The sequence below is a fragment of the Salvia hispanica genome, chromosome 1 (assembly GCF_023119035.1).
Source record: "Salvia hispanica cultivar TCC Black 2014 chromosome 1, UniMelb_Shisp_WGS_1.0, whole genome shotgun sequence".
Taxonomy (NCBI): Eukaryota; Viridiplantae; Streptophyta; class Magnoliopsida; order Lamiales; family Lamiaceae; genus Salvia; species Salvia hispanica.
The window spans coordinates 13,877,334-13,903,858 of record NC_062965.1 but is presented as its reverse complement, the minus strand read 5'-3'; the positions used below and the strand labels follow the sequence as shown (position 1 = coordinate 13,903,858).

At 33.8% G+C, this 26,525-nt stretch overlaps 3 protein-coding genes across 3 annotated transcripts; 2 read left to right on the top strand and 1 right to left on the bottom strand.

Moving 5' to 3' along the window:
* Positions 1-8,707: 8,707 nt before the first annotated feature.
* LOC125212972 (cysteine-rich receptor-like protein kinase 42) lies at positions 8,708-11,896 on the top strand. The gene is made up of 6 exons (XM_048113290.1): positions 8,708-9,526; positions 10,073-10,186; positions 10,279-10,629; positions 10,712-10,946; positions 11,030-11,174; positions 11,277-11,896. Exons 1-6 carry the CDS (start codon positions 8,791-8,793, stop codon positions 11,655-11,657), a joined length of 1,962 nt encoding a protein of 653 aa, XP_047969247.1. The 5' UTR covers positions 8,708-8,790; the 3' UTR covers positions 11,658-11,896.
* Positions 11,897-13,252: 1,356 nt separating this feature from the next.
* LOC125202194 (chaperone protein dnaJ C76, chloroplastic-like) lies at positions 13,253-14,989 on the top strand. Its single transcript, XM_048100556.1, has 6 exons — positions 13,253-13,372; positions 13,480-13,645; positions 13,723-13,906; positions 13,989-14,095; positions 14,473-14,677; positions 14,747-14,989. Exons 1-6 carry the CDS (start codon positions 13,284-13,286, stop codon positions 14,872-14,874), a joined length of 879 nt encoding a protein of 292 aa, XP_047956513.1. The 5' UTR covers positions 13,253-13,283; the 3' UTR covers positions 14,875-14,989.
* Positions 14,990-23,627: 8,638 nt separating this feature from the next.
* LOC125187668 (receptor-like protein EIX2) lies at positions 23,628-26,150 on the bottom strand. Its single transcript, XM_048084296.1, has one exon. It carries the CDS (start codon positions 26,148-26,150, stop codon positions 23,628-23,630), a length of 2,523 nt encoding a protein of 840 aa, XP_047940253.1.
* Between the last annotated feature and the right edge of the window lie 375 nt (positions 26,151-26,525).

Here is a 26,525-nt window from a genome sequence, read left to right as displayed (position 1 = left end):
GAGATAGCAATTAGTCTCGCTTTGGAAAATCTTTACCCATGTCTATGATACAGAACAAGATGTGATACGGTTGATATGCATATTGTAGGATATGCATACTTAGTTAGGATTTGATTAGATTTTATTTTTTTATTTATTTCTTTAATTAGTTAGTTTTTAGTAGATTTGAATTTTGAATTAAGTAAGTTGCATATTTCTCTCATTTTTTGTAGTCTTTATTAAGGTTCTTAGGTGGTGAAAACCATCTTTGGAGAGATCACCAATTTGGAACCATGGCAGGATTATTTTCTGTTCCACGTTCATCGCACCAAATTGATAGGAGTAAAAGCTAGAGACTAACGAACAAGAACATATACTAGAAATAAAGAAATGAAAGAACAGGAACAAGGAAATAACTTAATGGATGGAATTAACCTAATGAAAGAAATACAAGAAAATAATGAGGCCAATCCTCACGGAGGAGGCCACGGTCTACAACCGTCCAAATGGGTGATCTCTCCAAAGATGGTTTTCACCAATTACAAAATATGATCTCTCCAAAGATGGTTTTCACCACTTACAAAATGAGAGAAATTTGCAACTAACTTAATTCAAAATTCAAATCTACTGACAACTAACTAATTAAGGAAATAAATTAAAAAATAAAATCTAATCAAATCCTAAGTAACACTGACTAAGTATGCATATCAACCATATCACATCTTGTTATGTATCAGTGTAAGTAGTAACCTTAATTCATAACATGATTGGAATTAATTTTTAGCCAAGCACATATGCTGATATGCATCTACAGTAGTTGACACTCCCCTAGATGCAAAGAAGTTGACAATTGGAACAGAGTTAACCACCAAGGTTCACCAAATCCGTGCTCATGGACTAGTCCTTGATTGCGGAAGTGATATCCGTGGGATGTACCGGTTTGAGGTAAACCACAATCATATCTCCCATTTTCCAATTTCTTAGTAATTATGGTTTTTACCGTAAAACTCGAATTCTTTAACTAATACTCAGACATAACTAGTGAAATATACACTAAGAAGATGATGTAATTTGTCATTAATTCCATCAAACTTGATCACTCTGTACCTTGCAGACTGGTTCGGGAAGAAAGTTTGTGATTGGTGACAAGCTGCGAGTAAAGTGTAGCAGTTTCTCCGGCAAGGGATTCCCAGTGATGTCTTTGGTGCTGGTACGAGGTTTGGCAACTGACTTAAGTTTTTTAATGCACGAAACTACCCGGATTTCTTAGGAGAATAGGTGAAATAGGAGAACATGATCAGCAACTTGCCCAAGATGATGAGTACAGATACTTAGAGCTACAGTTTTGTTTGTCGTTGGAAATTTCTGAATCAGTATCACGAAGTTTGCTTATGTAGACATGGAAATTTTCATTAACGAAGTTGGAAATTTTTTAAAAGAGTGAACTACATAAACGGTATCTGATCTTTCACTTTTGCGCATAAATGGTACCTGATATTTATTTTATATCGTTTTTGGTACCTATTAATCACATTTTTGGTACCTGGTGCAATTTTCACCCCAAAATACCCTCTAAACAAATTCGTTTTTCCATTTGTGTCATGAAGGGTATTTTGGGCATTGACAAAACTAGTACCAAAAGTGATATTATAATACATTCTTTCGTACTCCTCACTCTTTATACTATTATTATTAATCAATATTAATATTATTATTTTGATGTTATAAATTTATAATTAATTTATTTTTAATATCATTTAATATATTTAATTATAATTATAGTGATAATTATATTTAATTATTATAATAATTATTGTTTCATATTAAATTAATAACTAATCAATATAGTTTTAATCAAAATTTAAAATTGTGAATTGTATTCATAATGATAAAGAGTTGATTTATATTATAAATGCAATTAGATGTACGTATAAAATAAAACACTAAAAAGAAAAAAGAAAAAGAAGAGAAAAGAAAAAAGAGGAAACATAAACTAAGGAAAAAAAAGAAAGAAGAAAGGAAGATAAAATACTAAAAAGATTGAAGAAAAAAGAAAGAATGAAAAAACTAAAGAAGAAAAAAAGAAATAAGAAAGGAAGAAAAAAAATCACATATTTGGTTCTATTTAATTAAAATTTCCGAAAATATCCTTCATAACAAAAAAATCACATATTTGGTACTCATGGTTATTTTTGTCATGGGATACCAAAAACGATATAAAATAAAGATCAGATACCATTTATGTGCGAAAGTGAAAGATCAGGTACCGTTTATGTAGTTCACTCTTTTTAAAAAAGTATCCACGTTTTTTTTAAAAAGTGTTTTCTGCTTCATACTATAAATAAATAAACTAAAATTTTGTTAAATTCTCTCAATTCTGTCCCACATCGACTTGGTGATGATCCAATCTAATCTATATAAGTTTGGATAACCCTCCCCCTTATGAGGCCTTTTAAGGGTTGAGTGGCCCATTTCTAATATGGTATCAGAGCGGGCCCAAGTCGATGATGGATTTCTCTTTATTTCTTATCTACCTCACGAGTGGAAGACCGATGTCCATTCCGGCCCACATCGATGATGGTTCTCTTTTATCTCTTGCATTGCCTACCCACGTGATGGAAGACCGATGTCCTTTCCGGCCCACACGTGAGGGGGCGTGTTAAATTCTCTCAATTCTGTCCCACATTGACTTGGTGATGATCCAATCTAATCTATATAAGTTTGGATAACCCTCCCCCTTATGAGGCCTTTTAAGGGATGAGTGGCTCATTTCTAATAAATTTTTTACCAAAACTAAGCTTCATTAGTCTATTAAAACTGTTTAGTTGCATATTGAGGAATTATAAAAGTGTCATTTGTAATTGTATTGTCTTTCTAGGGACTTTGTTTTATCATCACTGCTCCCTCCGTCCCACAAAGATAGTCTCACTTTGACCCGGTACGGGTTTTAAGAAATGTAATAAAAAGTGAGTTGAAAAAATTGGTGGGATGTGGGTCCTACTTTTAAAGTATTAGTTTTATAATAAAATGTGAGTAAGAATGAGTTAGTGGAATATGAGATCCACTACCAAAAATGGTAAAAGTGAAATGGGACAAACTTTGTGGGACGGTCGGAAATGGAAAAATGAGACAATCTTTGTGGGACGGAGGGAGTATTATTTACTCTTTTCTTTCTGAAGTTCCAATTTGATTAATTAAGTATAGCGAAATAGTTATTTCAAGATATATACTTATTGAAAATGTTCTTTCTTTTTTCAGATAAAATGGAATTAGTTTTAGTGTTTAGGATTTATTTTGAGTACAAGAAATTCCTTAGTTATTGCAGTTAATTTTTTATCAAAATAAAGAAGTCTCAAATACAAGAAATTTAATTTCCCTAATCAAATTTCCCCTTAAACTGTGAATAAACAATTTGCCATCAATTTGCACTTTTTTTTTTATTATAGATGATGTGAAAGAGACAGAAATTGATAGCAGCCTTTGGACTTAATTCTAGTACTTGATTTTGTTTTGATAATTTCGTCTTTGCTGTAATTCACGTGTTTTGCACAAATCCAATACAGCGATTGAAATCTCCTTTAGTCTTCCTCTTTTTTTGACAAATGTTATCTCTAGAAATCCATGGAAAAGCTATGTTATATTAGTCGATTCATAACTATTAGTATTACTTTAAATTAATAAAATAAAAGGTTTAATTCGATCTAAATTTTCTGTCTGTTGTCGATTTTAATGCTTACATCACTATTTATGTATGCCGAGTGTGGAAATTGAATTTAAACATATTTACTTTTACTCGTCTTGACATATAAGAAGTAGGGGAAAGATAATAGTAGTACATAATTTTACATAAGGCCTTAATTTTTTAATCGGATAAAACCGATTTAGTATTATTTATATTGTTTACTTATTAAATTATCCCTATTATACATTTATTATATTTTAATAATAAAAGAAACATTAATCTTGATAATCTTCGTATCTAAATACTCCAACTCTGTCGACTAATCTTTTAAAGTTCCACCTTTTTCGCTCCTTAAAATGTTTATCACGTTCAGTTTTTTTCTTTTATTCCAAGCTAAAAATTTGAATATCTCAATAAATAAAAAAATTTCGTATCTAATTCCCCTATTCCTACTCACCGATTATATCTCATCAAATTAAATTACATATTATAATCATTGATATTTCTTAGATGAATTATTAATTATATTTCTAATTAGATCTCCTATTCCTACTCTATCAAATTAAATCAATCCAATTCTAATTTTCTTGTTCATACTCTTTCCGTCTTTCGATTAAAAAAATTTAAATATACATATCTAAGTCCTAAAATAAACATAAATCTTGATATATAAATATCTTCACACCTAATACTCCTAATCCATAGATTTGACGCTAATTTTATGATCAAATACTCCACATCTAATACTCCTATTCCATAGTTAGAGATAGCAAGAACTTGAGCAACATCCATAGCTAACACTAACGATATTATGTACAACATATTTGGTTCTGATGATGAAGATGAGACTATGAGTTCAAATGACCCGAACAATGATTGAGTTTGAATTTTTATTTCAAAAATTTGCATGGAGATGATACACACACACAACGAGATACCACAAGAAGGTATTTACCAAATTTATTACTCCATAATTTATTGCCTTATCAGATGATGAATGTTTTTATTTTGATGTTTAAAATAGTTGAAACGAAAATCATGTGACCGTGAAGGCGCGAACTTGATTGTTGTGATTTTTCTTGTGTTGTTAAAGGGGTGCTATAAATTAGATATTGATAGTATAAATGCATAAAGTTATTAGATACCGTATTATATTAAATCGGGCATGGTGTTTGATTCTGCGAAAAAGACTCTATGTGGTGAACAATTCTTTTGTAAAAAAGCAAAGTTTTTGCGTGATTTCTAGAAGTAATACTGGTAAGTATCTTGTGTTGTCATGTGATCGAGCTGAGAAGTCAGATTGCAAGCACACATCAATGCTATTCTTTTTGTACGTTTCTTGCAATTCGAATTCCCAGCTCGATCACATGACAACACAAGATACTTACCAGTATTACTTCTAAAAATCACGCAAAAACCTTGGTTTTTGCAAATGAATTTTTCGCCTCATAGAGTCTTTTTGCATAATCAAACGCCATGCCCAATTAAGGACCTTCTCGAAGTAGCTCATCAAAAGTGTTTTCATATGAATTGTACATGTCATCTACATACAACAAAATTAATATAATACGATGTCCAATAACTTTATGCATTTATACTATCAATATCTAATATATACATCCCTTTCAACAACACAAGGAAAAAAAAACAATCAAGTCTAGCTCATATGATTTTCATTTCAACTATTTTAAACTTTAAAATAAAACAACATTTATCATATGAAAATGCAATAAAAATAAACTAAAAAACGGAGAGGATAATTTATCGTATAAATTATGGAGTAATAAATTTCGTAAACACCTTCTTGTAGTATTGTGTGTATCATCTCCATGCAAATTTTCAAAATCAAAATTTGAACCCAAATCATTGTTCATTGTTCAGCTCATTTGAACTCATTGTCTCATATTCATCCTCAAGTCCAAATATGTTGTACATAATATCGTAAGTGTTAGCCATGGATGTTGCTCAAGTTCTTGCTAACTATGTACTAGGAGCATTAGATGTGGAGTTTTGATCACAAAATTAGCGCCAACTCTATGGAGTATTAGATGTGGAGATATTTAAACATCAAGATTTATGTTTGTTTTAGGACTAGATATATATATTTAAATGTTTTAATTGAAAGATTATAAGAGATTTAGAATTGGATTGATTTAATTTGATGGAGTATGAATGAGAGATTTAATTATAAATATAATTAATGATTCACGATAATATGTTATTTAATTTGATGAGATCCACAATATTCAATGAGTATGAATCGGAAATTAGATATGGAAATTTAATTTATTGAAATATTCAAATATTAAGATCAAAAGAATACACTAAAAAAAAACTAAAAGTGATCATGTTTAGGTCACTCCTTTGCAGGTACTACTAAAAAATATTTGAAATAGCAAAATAGGTGGAACTTTAATATATTAACCGATGGAGTAGGAGTACTTAGATTTGGAGATTTTAATTTGGAGATCTATATCAAGATTTAATGTTTTTTTTACTATTAAAATATAATAGGGGTAATTTAATAAGTAAACAATAAATAATAATAAAATTGATTAATATAAATCGGTTTGTTCCGTTTAAAAAATTAAAAGCATTATGTATACAGAAATCATGTGTGTTTATCTTTTTTCTTATAGGGTTATGTTTTATTGGTGGACACGTAATCGAATAGGTAAAATATCGGAATCACGTGTCCTAATGATCGTAATTAATTAAATATATAACTATGATGAAGACATTTCTGATTAAATCTTCTCATTAACATTGTTAAGTTTCAACTTCATCGGTTATTAGATAAATGAATCACAACTTTTGTATTCTTCATATAAGAATCGGAAATAAAACAGTGAAAGATGTTGTAGAAAAATTGACTATATAAATCAGAAAAATAATTTTGTATTCTTCATATACGAGTTTAGGACAAGTTTATCATGATGCAATTTACTAAAAATGTATAAATAAAATAAATAAAATGTTGTAGAATCTTAATGTTCGAAATTCAAATTGATGATACAAGTTCATCAATATCTTCGTGCAACTTACGTAACATATTTCCACAAATTACTAAAGGAATAATAACTGCAAATTTCTTTTCTCCTTGCTTCTACGAACCAATATTCATTGTTTGACCGAAATCAATTTTGGAATGTTAGTATCTCTTTAGTTTCATAGGTTGACTACAAAATTGACCTCAACAACCTGCAGAATGTTCTAATCTATAGTACTAGTATTTTGCATTTTGTTATGAAATGAATTTAAAATACGAAATTTCAAGAAGAATAACACTATTATTCTTAATTAAAATGCCTAAATGTGGATTGGAAGAAATAATAGGAAAATGGGTTTAGTTTATGAGTTTGCAAGTTGCAACAAGCTTATTAAGTGACAATTGGGGCTTAAATAATGTGCATTTTCAGTGAGATATGTAAGTTTATTTAGTAATTTTACTCATTTCATAATATTTGTCCAAATAAGATAAATGAATCACAACTTTTTTTCGTTATTGATGTATAATCAATTAAATTAGTCAAAGCATTCAGCTGTTTAAAACAACAACTCCTATAATGATTATTCGGAAAAAAATGAAATTAATTAAAGAGAAATCTATTTTATTCTATTCCTTTTCCATAGCAAGTGGTATGATCTAACTTTGACTAATATGCCACCTCCAAAAATTCAGATAATGGTGACAAAATAATTTGGTAAAAGAAAAAAGATCAATCTTTGGATTTGATTAGTGGACAGAATTTTCTATTTGGTTCAAGACTTTTACTGGAAATTAAATAATTCAGTGGATGCTCATGTTGAGATTAGACAATTTTAATTTTGTTTGAACTCAATTTAAAAGATGTTAGTAGTTGATTAGGACTGGACAAAAAGGGGACATTATGAGTGAGAAAATAAATTCGATTACAATAATAATTTCGACCACTAAAACTCTTTGCCCATAACTACTTAATAAAAAAGTATAAATTTTAGATAAGGATGTAATCAAAATGAAAATTATACTCCATATTATAAAAATTTTAAATTATGATCGTTATTTAAGAATTGATATTAACAAGTGACAAATAACAATAACATAATATATCGGCATAATGTTAATATTGTCAATCGATTAACGTTGTTTGACATTTTTTATACGCTACTGTTTATTATTGTTGACATCAATTCTTGAAATCTAACGATTTAGATCATAATTGAAATTTGTAAAAAAGATGCAGATTGTATTTTATCACTGACCTATTTAACTATGCTATATATTTTATATATGCAACATTTATGAGCAGTATACTCGTAAGATACATATTTAGTGTTATTTATTTTATTTTATACGTTTAGTTTGATTTTAATATAGTAAAAATAGTTTTCCATTTTTTAAATTTTACAATTTTTATAGCAATTAAAATTTGATTTGTCATTTTCTGTACATACTTAAAATTATATATATAAAAAAGAATAGATCGACATTTCATTTCATACAGATTATAAAATGGAAATTGGTCAGAAAAATCATGTAGGAGTATTTTCACAAAAATCTACTAGTATTTTCTACAAACTTTAAAAATGTTCTTAAAATCACCAACTTTTCAATTGTGAGGATTTCTCGTACTAAAATTTCAAGCATAAATTTTGCCTACGTGTAAAAGTCGGAACGACATTCCATCTTATGGGATAAATGAAATTGATGATGATATGGAGTTCTGGAATTAGTGTAGGCACTCGTACTTAAAAAATTATACTCAGAAACTTTAGTATGGAAAATCCGTACAATGTGAAAAATTAGTGATTGTTAAAGGTTGTGGGAAAACCAAAGTATTTGTGAAAGTTTAGTAGTATCATTTTCCGCAAAACAACCGAAAAGAAAATGTCTCACTTATAAGGAGATTGAGATAGTAGTATTCGATAACCTATCATTTTTTTTACATGGAGTAATAAATTAATACTCTCTTCATTTTATAATTAAGTTACTGTATTTTTATATTTTGAAAATTTTTGCAGTTGGAGCCATTTCTATAATATAGTCCATTCAAGTTCTCTTCAACAAAAAAATATTCTCTCTACAAATTCTTCCAATCCAAAAGCAATATTGCTAATCCAACTAGATTTGTTGATTCGATGCACTGATGCATAATCAATCATGGATCACAGTTGCCATCTTCCTCACCATCCATTTCCTCCCAATTTCCCTCTCCGAACCTCGAATTTCGGAGCCCGGCTTATTCTGCGGCGTCGACCGGCCACCGCCCAACGCCAGCGCCTCCTTCATCCCGCTCTTCACCAGCGCGATGGAGACCATCCCGCAGCAGGTCGCAGCCAGAAACTGGGGCAGTTACATCTTCAACTCCACCAACGCATCCATCTACACCCTCGCGCAGTGCCACGCCGACCTCTCGCGCGACGACTGCCTCCAGTGCTACGCCGCCAGCCGCACGCGCCTCCCCCGCTGCCTCCCCGCCTTCGGAGGCCGGATCTTCCTCGACGGCTGCTTCCTCCGCTACGACAGCTACGTATTCTTCGCCGAGAGCGTCGATCCTGACTCCGACGCCGTCAATTGCACCTCCACGGCGCCGAATTCCACGCTTCCGGAGGCGGAGTTCAGGAGGAGCGTTTTGGAGGTGATCGACAACGTCACGGCCGGCGGGAGGTCCGCGACGGCGGGGATCGGCGGCGCGTTTGTATTGGCGGAGTGCTGGAACACCGTCGGAGCGGAGGGGTGTAGGGCGTGTTTGGCGAAGGCGAATTCGGAAATTAGGCGGTGTTTGCCTAGCAGCGAAGGCCGTGCGTTGAATGCTGGTTGCTATTTGCGGTATTCTACGCAGAAATTCTATAATCAGTCTACTGCATCAAATCGTGATACCGGTGAGAGTTGTTTTAAACTTAAACTCAATCGAATAATTTTTCAGATATGATTCAAATCGAGCTCAATGTTCTCTAACTTTAATCCAATTTTGTACCTCGGCACTTGAAAAATTGTGACATTGTTACAATAATTGACCTAATTTGGAAGTTCATGATATTTTAGCAATTAACCTAATTTTATGTTCTCGTTAAGTTTGGGAAGATGATTATGGAGTTTTCTGTGTGTTTTAATGCTGTTTGAGTTTCTAATTTGTCTTTTTAAACTCATTTTACTTTCTATTCTTTGTATCGATTAGTTTTTGACGAATGGCTAATAGTAATACAGTGACAGTTTCTGTCCTCTTTTGATCAACTGCTTTATTTTAAATACAAAGCGTGATGATCTGTGAATGAATCTTGTTCTTATTTGGCGGCTTCGGAAAGGTTGATTTCTTGACTTGTAGCATTGTAAAGTGATTACTTGGTAAAAAAGTGATTTATTCATGACAAATGTTTGATCCATTGTATTGAAACAGTTTAGTCAATGTTTGATTCTGAAAATTTTAGGTGTTTCTAGAAGAGGCGTGATTGTCGCCGTTGTTTGCTCTGTGCTTGCTTTCTGTATGCTCTGCCTCTTTGGTGGTTACACCGCGTATCGGAGATGGGAGAGACGAAAACAAGGTATTTTAACACGATATAGGTAGTTAGAAGATACGATGCTTGGAGTGGAAGAGTTGTTCATCTTGATAATATTTCATTCGTGCTAAATGCAGAGCGTTATAATCTTGGCAAGATTTCGTATTCATACCACAAGTCAAGTTTGAACTTCAAATACGAGACCCTAGAGAAGGCCACCGACTATTTTGACCCGATGAGGAAACTGGGGCAGGGAGGGGCGGGCTCTGTGTACAGAGGGACCCTCCCAAATGGGACGACCGTGGCTGTGAAGCGGCTCTTCTTCAGCACGAGGCAGTGGGTTGATGAGTTCTTCAATGAGGTGAACCTTATCAGTGGAATCGAGCACAAGAATCTCGTGAAGCTTATTGGCTGCAGCATTGAAGGCCCTGAAAGCCTTCTGGTTTATGAATATGTGCCCAACCAGAGCCTTGAAGTCTGCCTCTTTGGTGTGTTTGTTGTGGTAGTTAGTTGTTCTCTTTCGGTTTGGGTGATTTTGGTCAGATTCTTGAGTTTCTCGTCTCCCTGCAGATAAGAATCGGGCGAAGATCTTGAACTGGAAGGAGCGGTACAACATTGTGGTTGGAACAGCCGAGGGGATCGCGTTCCTTCATGAGGGTACCGAGTTGAGGATCATCCACAGAGATATCAAGGGCAGCAATATTCTTCTTGATGAGAACTTTGATGCTAAGATAGCTGATTTTGGTCTTGCTCGGAACTTCGCAGCTGATAAAACTCATCTCAGCACAGGAATTGCAGGCACATTGTGAGGAAAATCGCGTTAATTCTCAACTATATCCCGAGCAGATCAGTTCGAAACTAACCCTAATTGCGGTTTGTTTTTTGCAGAGGATACATGGCGACCGAGTACATAGTGAAAGGGCAGCTCACAGAGAAAGCTGATGTTTACAGCTATGGAGTTCTGGTTCTTGAAATCGTGTGTGGAAGGAAGAACAACGTCTTCGTTGAGGACTCTGGATCTCTCCTACAAACAGTAATATCCCTTACACTACTCCATATCATGTCGTGATCATCTTTCATTTTGTTCGTTACTGTAATGTCGGCTTTATTTTCCTCTCCGCCCCTGGCTCTTTAGGTCTGGAAGCTCTTCAAGGCGGATAGACTAGCAGAAACAGTCGACCCTTCTCTGAAGGGCGACTTCCCGCCAGCAGAAGCTTCAAAAGTCTTGAAAATCGGGCTTCTCTGCGCCCAGGCGTCCGTGGCTCAACGACCATCAATGGTGGACGTTGTCAGAATGCTGACAGATGAAAACTGCAAAATCCCAGAACCAAACCAGCCACCATTCTTAAACACTAGTGCCCTTTCAGGCAGCACTACTAGATCATCCTGCAGCATCAACAGTTCCACGTCAAACCCAATTACACGGCCAGAAACATCCCATCCCTCCTCAGAATCATTCAGCATTCAGAGCTCGGAAGGGCCGCGATCAAGAAGTGACGAAATCAGGTTAATATAGAAGAGTTGTTTTTTTGCATTATTGAATTTGGCGGTTGTATAGAAAACATGTATGTAGATTTTGTAGTTTTGTTTATGTTTTAGAAAAGATCAAAAAAAGAAATATAGTTGGAAATTGTGTAGCAATATTTCGTAGGTGTAGATCATTATAGACAGAATGTAAAAATTGAGCCAAATTGTAACACAATGAGAAGTAAGCATTTGAATCTATGGATTTGAAACTGTTTTGTGATTGCATAATCTTGCTCTTATTCAACAAGCTACAAAGCTAATAAAATCAGGAAACACAAAAAAAAAATAAAAAAATCATGCTAACTAGCAATTGATCAGTAAAATTATTGCACGAGCAAGAAAAAATATTGAAGGGATTTAGTTCTTAGTTCTACTCATCTTCTCTTACAACACTGATCTCGCTTCTGTTATATTGATCATAGAAATCCCTAGTCCTCTTTTGGTCTTTCCATTGGAACACTTTCCAAAATCCCCCTGCCACCAAGCCGAGGCCGGTCGCGATAATAATCTCCTTTATGACACTCGGACCCTTGTAAACTACATGACGAGCCATCTTCTTCTGTCAAACCAAAACCTAACACAAATACAAAATCGTAATAAATTCAATATTTTATACTTGTCGTTCATTTTGTCATTTTAGTTTGTCCTTAAAACATATGCTCATTTCAATTTCGATAACATCCCCATGAGTCATGACTACACTTATCTATATCTCCTTATAAGATATTTACCTAACATTTATTATAGTTCATGTAAAAAATGAAATATCTTTAGGGACACTTAATAAATCAAAACTACTGAGCTAATAGATTTTTAACCAAATTATAACAACATTATCAAAATGCAGAGAAATCAAATTTTATTCACTATTTTAACTAGAATACACAGAGAAACAAAACCGAATTCACAAACTGAAAAAGAAAAAAACCGAAGCAAGCTCAAAATCGTAAGAAAGAAACATGAAACATATAACAATCAATAAGATCATTAAACAATGAAAAGAAACTCACGGTTTCGATGCAAATTTTGTTGAGGTGATGAGATCCCAAAATGTCGAAAGAAAAACTGTAGCTATGAATTCAGGAGAAATAGTAAAATATAAAGGTTGTATTTGTATATATGGAATCGAGACGTGAAATGTATTTCTTTTTCATTATCAAATTTCAGTTAATTTTGGAAAAACTTAGCCTTTTACGCCAAAAGAATCGGTCAAGTTGATTGACAAGTATTAAGAATATCATTAAAATAGAAAACTGTAGATAAATATTTCAATCTCGATCATTAATTGAAGTGTATTAAAAGTAGTAAATGGGTTACAAATACCCTCCCAATTTGGGATTAAAAAATAACAAGCTTATATAATCAACATAATAGTAATATATTATTGTGTTGATTATTCTTATGAGCTAAAATAATAATTTTCCAAATTTGGAAAATATTTATTCTTATCAGAAAATATGTTAGCAATAAATATTCTTATCTGTTCAAAAAATATCTAGCAAAGTTCCCCATTTTATGGGAGTGGGCCCATAGAAGACATGTGACACTACTAAATATCTAATTATTTCTCAAATATATCTACCAACAACAACAACTGGAAAAGAGAGAAACAAAAATGTTGGCAGCCTCTCCTTCCACTCATCAACCAATCTTGAATCCAAAACCTGATCAATACTGCAATTTCAAGAATTCCATATGGTGGAGGTAACATCATCTCATCTGTTTCAGTACAATAATAAGAACATATTTACACCGAAAAATTAAAATACGAGACAATATACGATTGGATTGGTTTCGGTTGGATGAAACAGGAGGCGAGGTTCAGTCTCGACGCGATGCTGTGTGAAGAAAGAAGCAGAGAGCAGCAAGAATCATTATGAATTGCTAGGAGTTCCAGTTGATGCAAGTGGTGTACAAATCAAGGATGCTTACAGAAAACTGCAAAAGAAATATCACCCAGATATTGCAGGGGATAAGGTTTTTCGCTATTTAACATTGTTTTCATTCTCAAATTTTGTGTCTGTCTATGCAGTGGTAATAAGTTACGTTTGCAGGGTCATGAGAGCACAGTCATGTTGAATAAAGCGTACGAGGTATTGGTGAGAGGCGACCTCAGAAAAGAGTACGATAGGTCGATTGGCAGAGTTCGTGTCGGGATTGAGAGGAACGCGCTAGGTAGCGTGTGGAAAGAGCCTCCGAGACCCCAGGCTCTATTTGTCGATGAAACTGCTTGTGTAGGTAAATACGAAATCTATTAGGAGTCCGGGGTGTTTCCATTGATTTATTCGTGTCGCGAGTAAGAGCATATTCTTGGTTTCAGGTTGCTGGAAGTGTGTGCACTACGCGGGCAACACATTCACCATGGATGAGGCTTCTGGAACCGCGCGCATCAAGGTTCAATACGGAGATCATGATGCGCAGATCGAGGTATGCAACGTTTCCTTCTCTTTTGAATTTTGAGTCTCACGGTAGAATTGAAGATAAAGAAGAATGCAACGATGGTAGATATATTATTAGTATGCCTTGAATCTGTATTGTTTTTGCCCTATGCTATGTTTCTGTTTTGGCTCCTAATTATTATGTTGGGCCTAGCCCGTCTCGTGTGTCTATTTATATAGAAGTAGGGCGCATAACTCTGTAATCCGAAAGTAATCTATCCTAGTGGACATAGCCAGCACAACTTTGGTGAACCACGTAAATCTGTGTCTCTTTACGTTTCTGTTTGTCTCGATTACACAACTACTATATTCTGTACAACATATATAGCGATCCAATATAATAAATTCTCGACACTTGCCTTACAGATGTCGATGGAATCGTGCCCAGTAAACTGCATCCACTGGGTCGATACAGAAGAGCTAGCAGTTCTTGAGCACCTGATCCGGCCTCAACCGAAGGAAGGGTACGGAATATATGGACAAGGATGGGAAAGGCCTGCAAATGTATTCATGGCTGCCAAATCCTTCAACAAAGAGTTAGAGAGGCAAGAACAAAGCAAGCATAGACAGGGTAATCAAATTCATACATCTACAGCTAGATTATTTTTCAATGAGTTTGAACTTTTACCCGGGAATGCAGGAAGCTCAAGGGACAACGAAGAAACTCAAGCTCAGGCAGAAGCGCGCAAGAATGCATACGAGGAACTGAAGATAGGAAGGTTTGCAAGAATTTGGAGCTGGATGAAGCAAAGCACTAGTAATTTCTGAATGAAAGTGAAAAGTCTGTATGTGTATATATAAGAAGCCAGTAAACATCAGAGCAACCAAGTGAATGTTGCAATACATAGGAATTTACATGAAGAAGATAAATTGGCTAGCCAAATCTTTGAGTTCAAATTTATATAATTTGCATGAGAGCATAACAATGTTTTGTTAAAGAACATAAACACATTCTACCTTCACAAAGGCAATCCTATTTCACTGAACTAACAAGGCTCACATCGATAAGGGGATTAACGAATGTGAGCCTTGTTAGAATGTGTTTCGACGTCATATGCTCATTTACTAATAAGCATATGTTGTCGAATATTTTACTTAATTTGTTTCTTAGAATTGATCATTAACTAAAAAAGTTTAAATAAGTTTAAATTTTACGAACAATCAATTACACGTGGCACGCATATCGCACAGATGCTACACGTGTACATATATATAGAAATATTGAAAGCATTACTATATACAGTTAAGATAGGATTATAACCCAAATTAAAGACTCCCGAAAAGCATTAATTCAAAGAAACCAAATGTATTACAATACATTTGGTTAGTGCCTTAGTCAATGTCTCTAAACATTTACAGTGGAACCTATCAACATAGTAGTATAACGTAATCTTGTAACTATAAGGAGTCTTGCACCAAAAAATTAGGTAGTGCCTTAGTCAATGTTTCCTGTAATATTTTTGAACCTGCGAAGAAAACATGTAATTCGACGGTTTACTTAATTTGTTTCTTATAGTAACTGAATTGGACATTAACTAAATTTTAGAAATAATCAATTACAAGGGGCACACACATCGCACGGATGCTACACGTGTACATATATATAGAAATATTAAAAGCATTAATATATACAGTTAGTTAAGATAGGATTATAACCCAAATTAAAGACCCTCCCCAAAAGAATTAACTCAAAGAAACCAATGTCTCTAAACATTTACAGTGGAAACTTAAAGCATAACGTAATCTTGTTGACTATAAGGAGTCTCGTTCCAAAAAAATTAGCTAGTGCCTTAGTCAATGTTTCATGTAATATTTCTGAACCCGCGAAGAAAACATGTAATGCGATGGTTTACTTAATTTGTTTCTTATAGTAACTGAATTGGACATTAACTAAAAAAAATTGAAATAAGTTTAAATTTTAGAAACAATCAATTACACGTGGCACGCACATCGCACGGATGTTACACGTGTACATATATATTGAAATACTGAAAGCATTACTATATACAGTTAGTTAAGATAAGATTATAACCCAAATTAAAGACTCATCGAAAGCATTAACTCAAAGAAACAAAATGTATTACAAATATCAAAGTTGCATTTAGCAAGTGCCTTAGTCAATGTCTCTAAACATTTATAGTGAAAACTTACAGCACATAACGTAATCTTGTTGACTATAAGGAGTCTCGTGCCAAAAAATTAGCTAGTGCCTTAGTCAATGTTTCATGTAATATTTCTGAACCTGTGAAGAAAACATGTAATGCATGGTTTACTTAATTTGTTTCTTATAGTAACTGAATTGGACATTAACTATTTTTTTTTTAAATAAGTTTTAAATTTTAGAAACAATCAATTACAAGTGGCACACGCATCGCACGGATGCTACACGTGTACATATATATAGAAATATAAAATGCATTAATATCTACAGTTAGTTAAGATAGGATTATAACCCAAATTAAAGACCCTCCCCAAAAGAATTAACTCAAAGAAACCAATGTCTCTAAACATTTACAGTGGAAACTTACAACATAACGTAATCTTGTTGTCCATAAGGAGTCTCGCGCCTAAAAATTAGCTAGTGCCTTAGTCATGTCTCGCGCCAAAAAATTAGCTAGTGTCTTAGTCAATGTTTCCTGTAATATTTTTGAACCTTCGAAGAAATGTAATGCAATGGATTACTTAATTTGTTTCTTATAGTAACTGACTTGGACATTAACAATTGAAATAAGTTTAAATTTTAGAAACAATCAATTACACGTGGCACGCACATCACACGGATGCTACACGTGTACATATATATAGAAATATTGAAATTAAAATTAGATAAGATAGGATTATAACCCAAATTAAAGACTCCCCAAAAGCATTAACTCAAAGAAACCAAATATATTATAAATATCAAAGTTGAATTTAGCAAGTGTCTTAGTCAATGTCTCTAAACATTTACAGTGGAAACAACAAATAATGCAGTCTTGTTGATTATAAGGAGTCTCGGGCCAAAAAATTAGCTAGTGCCTTAGTCAATGTTTCCTGTAATATTTCAGAACCTGCAAAGAAAACACATAATGCGATGGTCAAGATCAGCCCATAAAGTAGGAAAAATAACTTACATGTCCGTGCGACTTGCGTGCCAGGACCTATAAAATGACATCATATATTAGGTAGTGATTAATAAATAACCATATGCTCCCCATATGCAGCTTCTGAAGCTGCTTTTTGGTGCTCGTGAGAGTACTTTGTTATGACAAATAATACTAAGTTTAATAAATAGTCTTTATTGAATAAATATTTACAAATTAAATCGTGATCTTGCATTACTTGATTCTTTATCTCCTCAAGTTTTCTAGTGTAAATAATGTGAGGCAAAGACGAGCCATCCTCCCAACTATAATAATACACATTCACTTTGGGGGATATGACAAATTTTTCCAGTTCATCCTAGTCTTCGACAGTATAAACCTAAGTATACACCTAAGAAAACGCCTAAGAAACAAAGAAAATGATAGATGATCTTGGGTAACGGTTTGAGCATTCACTGTCAAACAGCGGCGCACCTAGAAAATACGCAAAATCAATTTATTAATTAATTCAATCACTCTTGAGATTCACGCTTTATGACATTTTTACAGTGAAAAATAAAAGTCGTGTAGCCGCAACTCACCAACTAGGCACATGTGTGGAATATATATTTCTCCTCTTTATTTTTTTTAATTGAGAAAAAATTATACTTGGAGTTATGTGTACAAGAGAGGGCTTGCTCTCCTACATTAGCACTATCTTCGCATTTCACTTGCACGATTATGTGCTTCACACATTATTTTTTACTCTCGTCACTTGACACTTACAATTGTATGCATCATTTCTACACTTCACTTAACATTATATATGGATTATATTTTAAAATTTTATTTATTTTATATATTTAGAAATTGTGAATATTATATATTCTTAGTAAATTGAATAACTGAAAAATAAAAATTTAATTAAAAATTATTAGCATAGAATAAAGTAATTGATTACATAATTAAAATTAGAATGATTTTTTTAAAAAAAACTGATCAACAGAATTGAATATTCAAAACATATTATAAACAGATTAAAACAATGATCTAAATATATAAAGAAGAAGAAAAATGTAAAACATGTCATAATGATGAACTATTATATAAAAATAAGGCCATCTTTATTTTTTTTAATTGATAAAAAGTTATACTTAAAGTTATGTTGGTACAATGGAGGAACCATGCATATAATATCAATTTAATGGTCCGGTCAGGGCACGCACGTCACACGAACGCTACACGTGTACATGTATAATAATGTACAGTTGGTTAAGACAACATAATACCCCAAATTAAGACTCCCCAAAAGCATTTACTAAAAGATACCAAATGTATTACTACCTCCATCCCCCAAATATTGACACACTTTGACCTGGCACTGGTTTTAAAAAATGTAATGAAAAGTGAGTTGAAAAAGTTGGTGGGATGCGAGTCCTACTTTTAAAGTATTAGTTTTATAATAAAATGTGAGTATGAATGAGTTAGTGGAATATGGGGTTTACTATCAAAAATGATAAAAGGTGAAGTGTGCCAAACTTTCAGGGACGGACCGAAATGGTAATCTGTGTCAAACTTTCAGGGACGGAGGCAGTACAAATGAAAGTTGCTTTAGTTCTCGGATATGTGAAGCTAATGGGAGAGTTATATATGTTGAATGAAGGCCTCGTTCCTGCCATTGATATGTAACATCAGAAAACTGTGAACCAACCATTGATATGCTCTAATTTTGAGACAAATCTCTAGATTAAGACGAGGGTGTGGATTTCCTAGTCCCTGCCAGTAGGGGTGGGTATTCGGTCGGTTCGGTTAATAACCGAACCGACATACCCCAAAATTCCATCAAAAAACTAACCGGAACCGACCCGATCTTCGGTTCGGTTACTTAATTAACCAACTCGGTTAGAACCGGTCGGTTATTGGTTATAACCGAACTAACCAAATTGGTTTATACTAGTTTTAACATACAGAGTAGTTTTTAAGCACTTTATTTACTTTAAGAGATCTTATTTTTAAAATAATGTTTAGATACTTGACTTTGAGATATTTGATAGTGACACAAATTAAAATTGACTTATTTTAACATTGTATATGACTTATGAGACTTTAATAAAATTTGGAAGTAAATTACAATTTCTTCTATTGTGACAAAATTTGGAAGTAAATTACAATTTCTTCTATTGTGACAAAATTTGAAAGTAAATTACAATTTCTTCTATTATTAATTAAAAATATAATAAAATTAAAATTATTTATGGTTATTACTTTTAACTTGTTATCTACTTTTATTATTATTACTACTATTATACTCCTATTTACAAGCAATACATACATTGTTTAGGCTCTCTAATAGACTTAAACTTTAAATGATCTTAAATTTGAAAACCTTTTCTCTAATAATAAGTGAAAGGTAATCTTATTTTTAAAATAGTAGTATTACTTAAGCACTTGTTAACTTTGAGAGATCTTATTTTTAAAAATATATTTAGAAACTTTATTGAATTTGAGATATTATAAGTTTAAGTAACTGATAGTACACAAATTAAAATAGACTTTTTTGACATTGCAAATTTACAATATGAGACTTTGACAAAATTTGGAAGTAAATTACAGATTCTTCTATTGTGACAAAGTTTAAAAGTAAATTATCTACTTTTATTATTATTATTATTATTATTATTATTATTATTATTATTATTATTATTATTATTATTATTATTATACTCCTATTTACAAGTAATACATAAATTGTTTAGGAACTTTATAAGACTTAAACTTTACATGATCTATAATTTAAAAACTTTTCTCCAATAATAAGTGAAAGGTTATTCTATATTTAACATTGTAATGCTTAAGCAATTTATTGACTTTGAGATATAAATTTATAGGTATAATACTATAATTGATAGTGACACAAATTAAAATGGACTTTTTTGACATTGCAATACGAGACTTTGACAAAATTTAGATATAAAGTACAATTTCTTCCATTTTGACAAAGTTTGAAAGTAAATTATAATTTCTTCTATTATTAAATAAACATATAATTGAAATTAAAATTAAATTTAATTCGGTTATCGGTTATAACCGACGGTAACCGATAACCGACTTAGAGCAAAAACGTATAACCGGTACCGAACCGATAACCGTAAATATCGGTTATTGGTTAACCGATAACCGACCAGTTTCGGTTAACCAATTAACCGAAAACCGTTTACCCACCCCTACCTGCCCTACCTGCCAGTATATGATAGTGGTTCTTCACTTGGAAGAAACTGGCTATGACAGACTCTGACTGATCCCTCACCTGCTCTGCTCAACGCCAAGCGATCCCGGACCTGACAACAATATTCATGGGAGCTTTGAAGTAAGCTTCCGATACTTGAAATGTATGTATGACAAAGCAATTAAGACATTCTTGGTGGCAGTGGCGGAGCCAGAAATTTCATCATGGGGGGTCCAAAATTAAACTTAAAAAAATTTACATAAATTAAATTATAAGGTTCAAAATGCAAAGTTAAATGCAATTACATCATACATTTGTCTTCTATTCTTCATCTTCTGAAATTGCTGCATAATAGTTTCATTGGTAACTTTAACAAACACATCATTTTCCTTATAAGGAACTAAGCAATCATTCAACTGATGAAGAATCAACGGAAGAAAGTTTCTTGAAATAACGATCCATATACCTACAAAAATAGTCAACACTGATTAAGTTTGCAAAATATAAATCATACACAAAAAAGGATAAAGTTCATCTTATGCTTTACAACTAAAATATACAATATGCTCAAATCTAAAATGTTGCTGTCACAAATCAAATAGTGTAAAACTATTAATACATACACATCAAATTAAAAATAGGGGTTAAAGAATTCCAATACAGAACCGCCGTAGCCATTGAATTACGTAAGCTATCTTCTTTCTTCCCATTTGAATTTTATGTGTACCAATTTAGAGAGCTAGAATATAACTATTTAGGTTTCAATTTATATAACTGTTACAGCCAAACAAAAAACAACACATGTAGAAAAATCAATTGAATTATATTTGAGTTTTAAAATATACCTAGTTTTATATAACTAGATTTCAGATTACACTGAAGAAGGACTAGGCAGCAGAAGGAGAAAACTAATTAAGAGGAAACGATTTATAGAGTACTCCCTTCGTCCGCCATTAGGAGTCTCATTTATGGGCTGCACGGGTTTTAAGAAATGTTAAGAAAAGTGGGTGGAAAAAAGTTAGTGGAATAAGAGTCTTACTTGTATATATTAGTTTTAAATGAAATGTGAGAGGAATGAGTTAGTGGAAGATGAGACCCTATTACCAGGTAAAAGTGAACCGGGACTCCTATTCGTGGACGGACTAAAATAGAAAAACGAGATTCCTATTCGTGAATGAAGGGAGTATAATTTTGCTGAAATCTATCTTTAATATTATATACATATTATAAATTATAATTAATATGAAATTACTAAAATACCCCTAAGTTTTTTAAAAAATTAGTGGGGGGACCAGGGGCCCCCCCGGCCCCACCCTCCCTCCACCCCTGCTTGGTGGTCTCACCGTCAGTTAATGCGATAGAGGAGCTCAAGCTTGACAGTGCAGCCCCATTGTTAAGAGTCACTGACAACCAAAATGTTGTGCCGCCGCAACTCACCAACTAGGCACATGGGTGAGATATATTTCTCATCTTTATTTTTTTTTAATTGAGAAAAAAAATATACCTCGAGTTATGGTGGAACAATGAATTGTTAAGAGTCACTGACAACCAAAATGTTGCGCCGCCGCAACTCACCAACTAGGCACATGGGTGAGATATATTTCTCATCTTTATTTTTTTTTAATTGAGAAAAAAAATATACCTCGAGTTATGGTGGAACAATGAAGGACCTGTATCAATTTATTGGTCCGAACACGCACGTTGCACGGACGCTACAATGTGTACATATATTAATAATGTAGCAATACTGGAAGTGTTAGCATAAAAAGTTAGTTAAGATAGCAATATACCCCAAATTAAGACTCCCCAAAAGCATTAACTCAAAAAAAGCAAATGTATTACAAATCTCAAAGTTGTATTAATTCTGGAAGAAGAAGAATTATTGGGGAAGCAACGATTGGGGTATTATGCGATCTTTAACTAGCTCTATATGCTAACACTTTTTATATCGATATATTATTGTATATATACATATTCCCATGTGTAACGTTCGTGCAATATGCGTATCCGGAACAATAAATTTACATCAGTTTAGAGTCTTTGTCCTAGCGACAAGGAGCTTAGACATCAATGTAATCAATGTATGAGGTGTCGAGTTCGAGCCCTCTTGACATCAATTGTAATTTATCCTTTCTTAGGAGTTTATTCGTAATTTACTCCTTCATATAGGAGTTAATTAAAAAAAAAACAATAAATTTACATCACGTATATGTAGGGATGCGTTATAATGCTAATTTTTTTTAAACTACTAACTTGCTAACTCATCAACTGATGCAATAATTCAGGTCGACTTGGCCGACAGTCGTCGCTTCACTTCTCTCTGCATCATCCATTGCTTTCATAACCCAACACTGCAATTTCGATAGCAAGAAAGTTAGCAAAATATACAAGAAATAGACAATAGTAGAAGAAATTGAAAATACATATACCAAAGTTGCGTAATTATCCATGGGAGAAAAATTCTTGGTGAAAAGCTGCGATTTATGTAGTAAATCGATTTGGCTATATATAATGAAATGATTTGAATCAATTGAATTAAATATTGCTATACCTAAAGGAATATAGAGAGGTTTGGAATATGCTTAAATTAATATTTAGCCCATACATAGAGTTGGGTATTGTTTCCAAAATGGAGTATAAATCGAATAATAAACAAATTAACAAAGATTGTCTTCATCTTTTAACGTTATTTTCATCAAAATCATAAAAAATCAAATTATATCATTTGTAAATTTTATACCAAAATTCATAAAGAAGGACCTAGAGTATTATTATATCATAATTAAATCACCTCATAATTTATAATTTGTAAATTTTCTACCAAAACTAGTTTTACCTTGAATTGAGAGAGAGAAAACAACATTGTTAATTTTATTAATATGTTGCGAGGCTTATCAACATCTTCTCTAGCAAATCCAAAATCTGCAAGCGGTGAAGAATCAATGCGTCGTTTCAGGTTTGACTGTTTATGAGCATAGTTATTATCAAGAAATTGATTTAGGAATGCGTTGTTTTCTGCCAATTGCTTTCGTAAGATAATGTTATGGACAGTTCCTGTTTGTTAAAATGCCCCAACCACTTTGCTCAAAATTTTTGATCAACAACTTAGCTATTATAGATCATACCTATGGAAAGTTGATTTAAGGTTATAATAGCTGTAGCTAAGCTGGGAGGAAAGAAAAACAACATTACACTATAGAATTTGAGAGAAGAGGCATAATCCATTGCTAATCCTATGTAGATGTTGTGAGTCTTATCCACATCCTCTCTAGAAACCCAAAATATGCATCTCTCCACACCTTCTTCAACACTAATGTTGTGCAAACCACTGAAAATCCCACTGCATAACCCAAAAACAGCAGAACATAAAACCACTCAACCTCTGCAGCTTTCTCATTCATCTCTTTAATTCCTCCGTCACTGCAGTTGCTTGTCAATGGCAGGCCGCAGAGATGGTTACCGACAAAGCTTGAAGCGTTGAAGCTCTGGAGCTGCGTGCCGTCTGGAATCCTTCCTGTTAAGTTGTTGTAAGACAAGTCGAGATAACCCAAACCGGATATGGATGCAAGGCTGCTGGGAATTCGACCATAAAGGGAGTTTCTTGATAGATCGAGAGATTCCAACTGCTTCATTTCACCAATTTTCTCGGGGATCAATCCGGTCAGCTGATTTCCCGACAAGTTTAAGGATCCCAACTCCGACAAACTTGTTAATTCATTTGGGATTTCTCCGGACAGACCGTTCAGTGAAAGGTCGATGCTGTTAACCAAGGGAAGAATGTTGTCGAACTCCAGTATACTGCCTTTTTTCACTATCAGTGCGCTCTCTCTGAACCCTCCCACACTGAAAGTGGAGTAAGAGTACCATGATTTCTGAACTCCATACAGTTTGAATAGATCTGACAAACTCCTCTTCATAACCATTGCAGTAAAATTATGAACACACCTTGGTATTACGCCCAAGAGTTCATTGTTGGAGAGATCCAATATCTGGAGATAGCTCAGTTGGCAAATCGCTGAAGATATCTTACCACTCATGTTGTTTGAGCGCAGTATCAGGATCCTCAACTCAACTAGGCTTGTTCCTATCCACGCCGGTATGTTCCCTACAAGGTTGTTATCTGCAAGCCCCATCTTCACTAGCTTAATGCAGTTGTGCATTGCAAAAGGTATCTTCCCGGAGAATCTATTGTTTTGAAGATTCAAAGATTCTAGATTAGCAAGAAATCCAATCGAAGTTGGAATGCTTCCATACAATTGGTTATTGGCTAGGCTCAGATATCTCAAAGAAGGCCATTTGTTCCAACAATCTGGCAATTCCCCACTCAATAGATTCTCTCCCAGATGAAGAATCTCCAACGAATATGTTGGATATGTCTCATCACATAGAAAGTGGGCTATGCCTCCAGAGAATGAATTATTGGACAGATCAAGCTCCTTTAAAGCATCTCCAACTCGTGGCAATGGGCCTTCGAATTTGTCAGAACTCAAGTATATAAACTGAGCAGCGCCACTGAGATCTGGGAGCTCCCCTTGAAGATGGTTATGAGAGAGATTTAAGATCTGAGTATCCCAAAACCAGCTTGGAATACTACCTGAGATTCCAGTACCAACCAGATTAAGATAGTATGAAAGATTCTTCTGTGTCTCAAGCCATGAAGGAATCTTGGAGATGGAGCCTAAGCTCCATGATCCTAGTCCAAGAACAATAAGTTGGAAGGGGGGAATCCAACTTTGCCTTACATTCAAACTCAACTGATTGTCAGAAGCTGAGAAAGTATAGAGTTTAGTGAGATTTGCGAAGAGAGTTTCAGTCACTACTCCTTCCAGCTTGTTATCAAAGAGATAAATTATTTCAAGATTACAAAGTTGCCCCAAACTATGAGGAAGGCTTTGGGTTAGTTTGTTACCACCTAAGCCCAAAACTTTCAAAGATGACAACTTTCCAATGCTGGCTGGAATTGGACCAGTTAATAAGTTCTTGTTGAGATTAAGATATTTAAGACTCTTGAACTCTCCTAGTTGATCTATCAACTGACCAGAGATTTGATTTAACTGAAAATCAAGGACTTCCAATGATTCCAAGAAGCACTCCGACATATTTCCAAATAAATCAGATATATTTCCTTGGAAATTATTGTTGGATAAGGACAACCTTCTTGTTTTGCACAATTTAGTAAATCCTGCTGGAACTGCTCCAGCTAGGAAGTTGAAATCCAAAACAACAAACTCCAAATCTATACAAGAATAGAGCCAACTTGGAACTGTGGAGTTCAAAAAATTGAAAGAGAGATTAATATACTTAAGTTTGGTGGCATTACTGTTAGCTGGAATTGGACCTATGAAAGAGTTGTTTCTTAGATCAAGAAAATGAAGATTGTGAAGTCCAAATATCCACTTTGGAATCTCGATGGAATGGAAGTTGTTGGAAGAGAGATCAAGAAGAGTTAATGAAGTGATGTTGATATAACTCAGAGGAGATATGTGACCAAGACTGCAATTTTGAAAATGAAGCTGTTGCAATGAAGGGAGTGTGTTGATCACCTGCACCCAGTCTGTAGCTCCGCTGAGGTTCACGAAGTTCATATTGAGATTCTCGAGTCCAGAAAGCCGCGATAACCATTCAAGATTATCAACTCGTAGCAGGTTTGGAAAGCTTACATGAGCAGCAAATTCCATGTCTGGATAACCAGCCAAAGTTTTGCTGTGATAGTAGTTGTTGTGACCAGCAGGCACGATGTTTGGAAAGCCGGCCATATCTAGAGTACGTAGATATGAAAGGTTCCCGATGGTATGGGGAATCACTCCATGAAATCCAGCAAAAGAGAGGTTGAAAAGCTCGAGCTTTGTGAATGATCCAAAGAAGGAAGGGATTGTTTGTTTGAAGTGGTTGAGACTCAAGTCAAGATGAGTCAAGTGTTTGAGATTGAGCAAAGATGAATTGATTTGGCCTCTCAAACTCAAACCGCGGAGATGAAGTTGGTGAACATGGCCAGTTGAGTTGTTGCAAACTACACCATTCCATTTGCAACAGTTGACATCATTATCATCATCCCATGAAGAGAGTTGACGGTAGGGATCTTGCAAGGAATGCTTGAAACTTAGGAGTGACTGTTTTTCTATTTGTGGGCA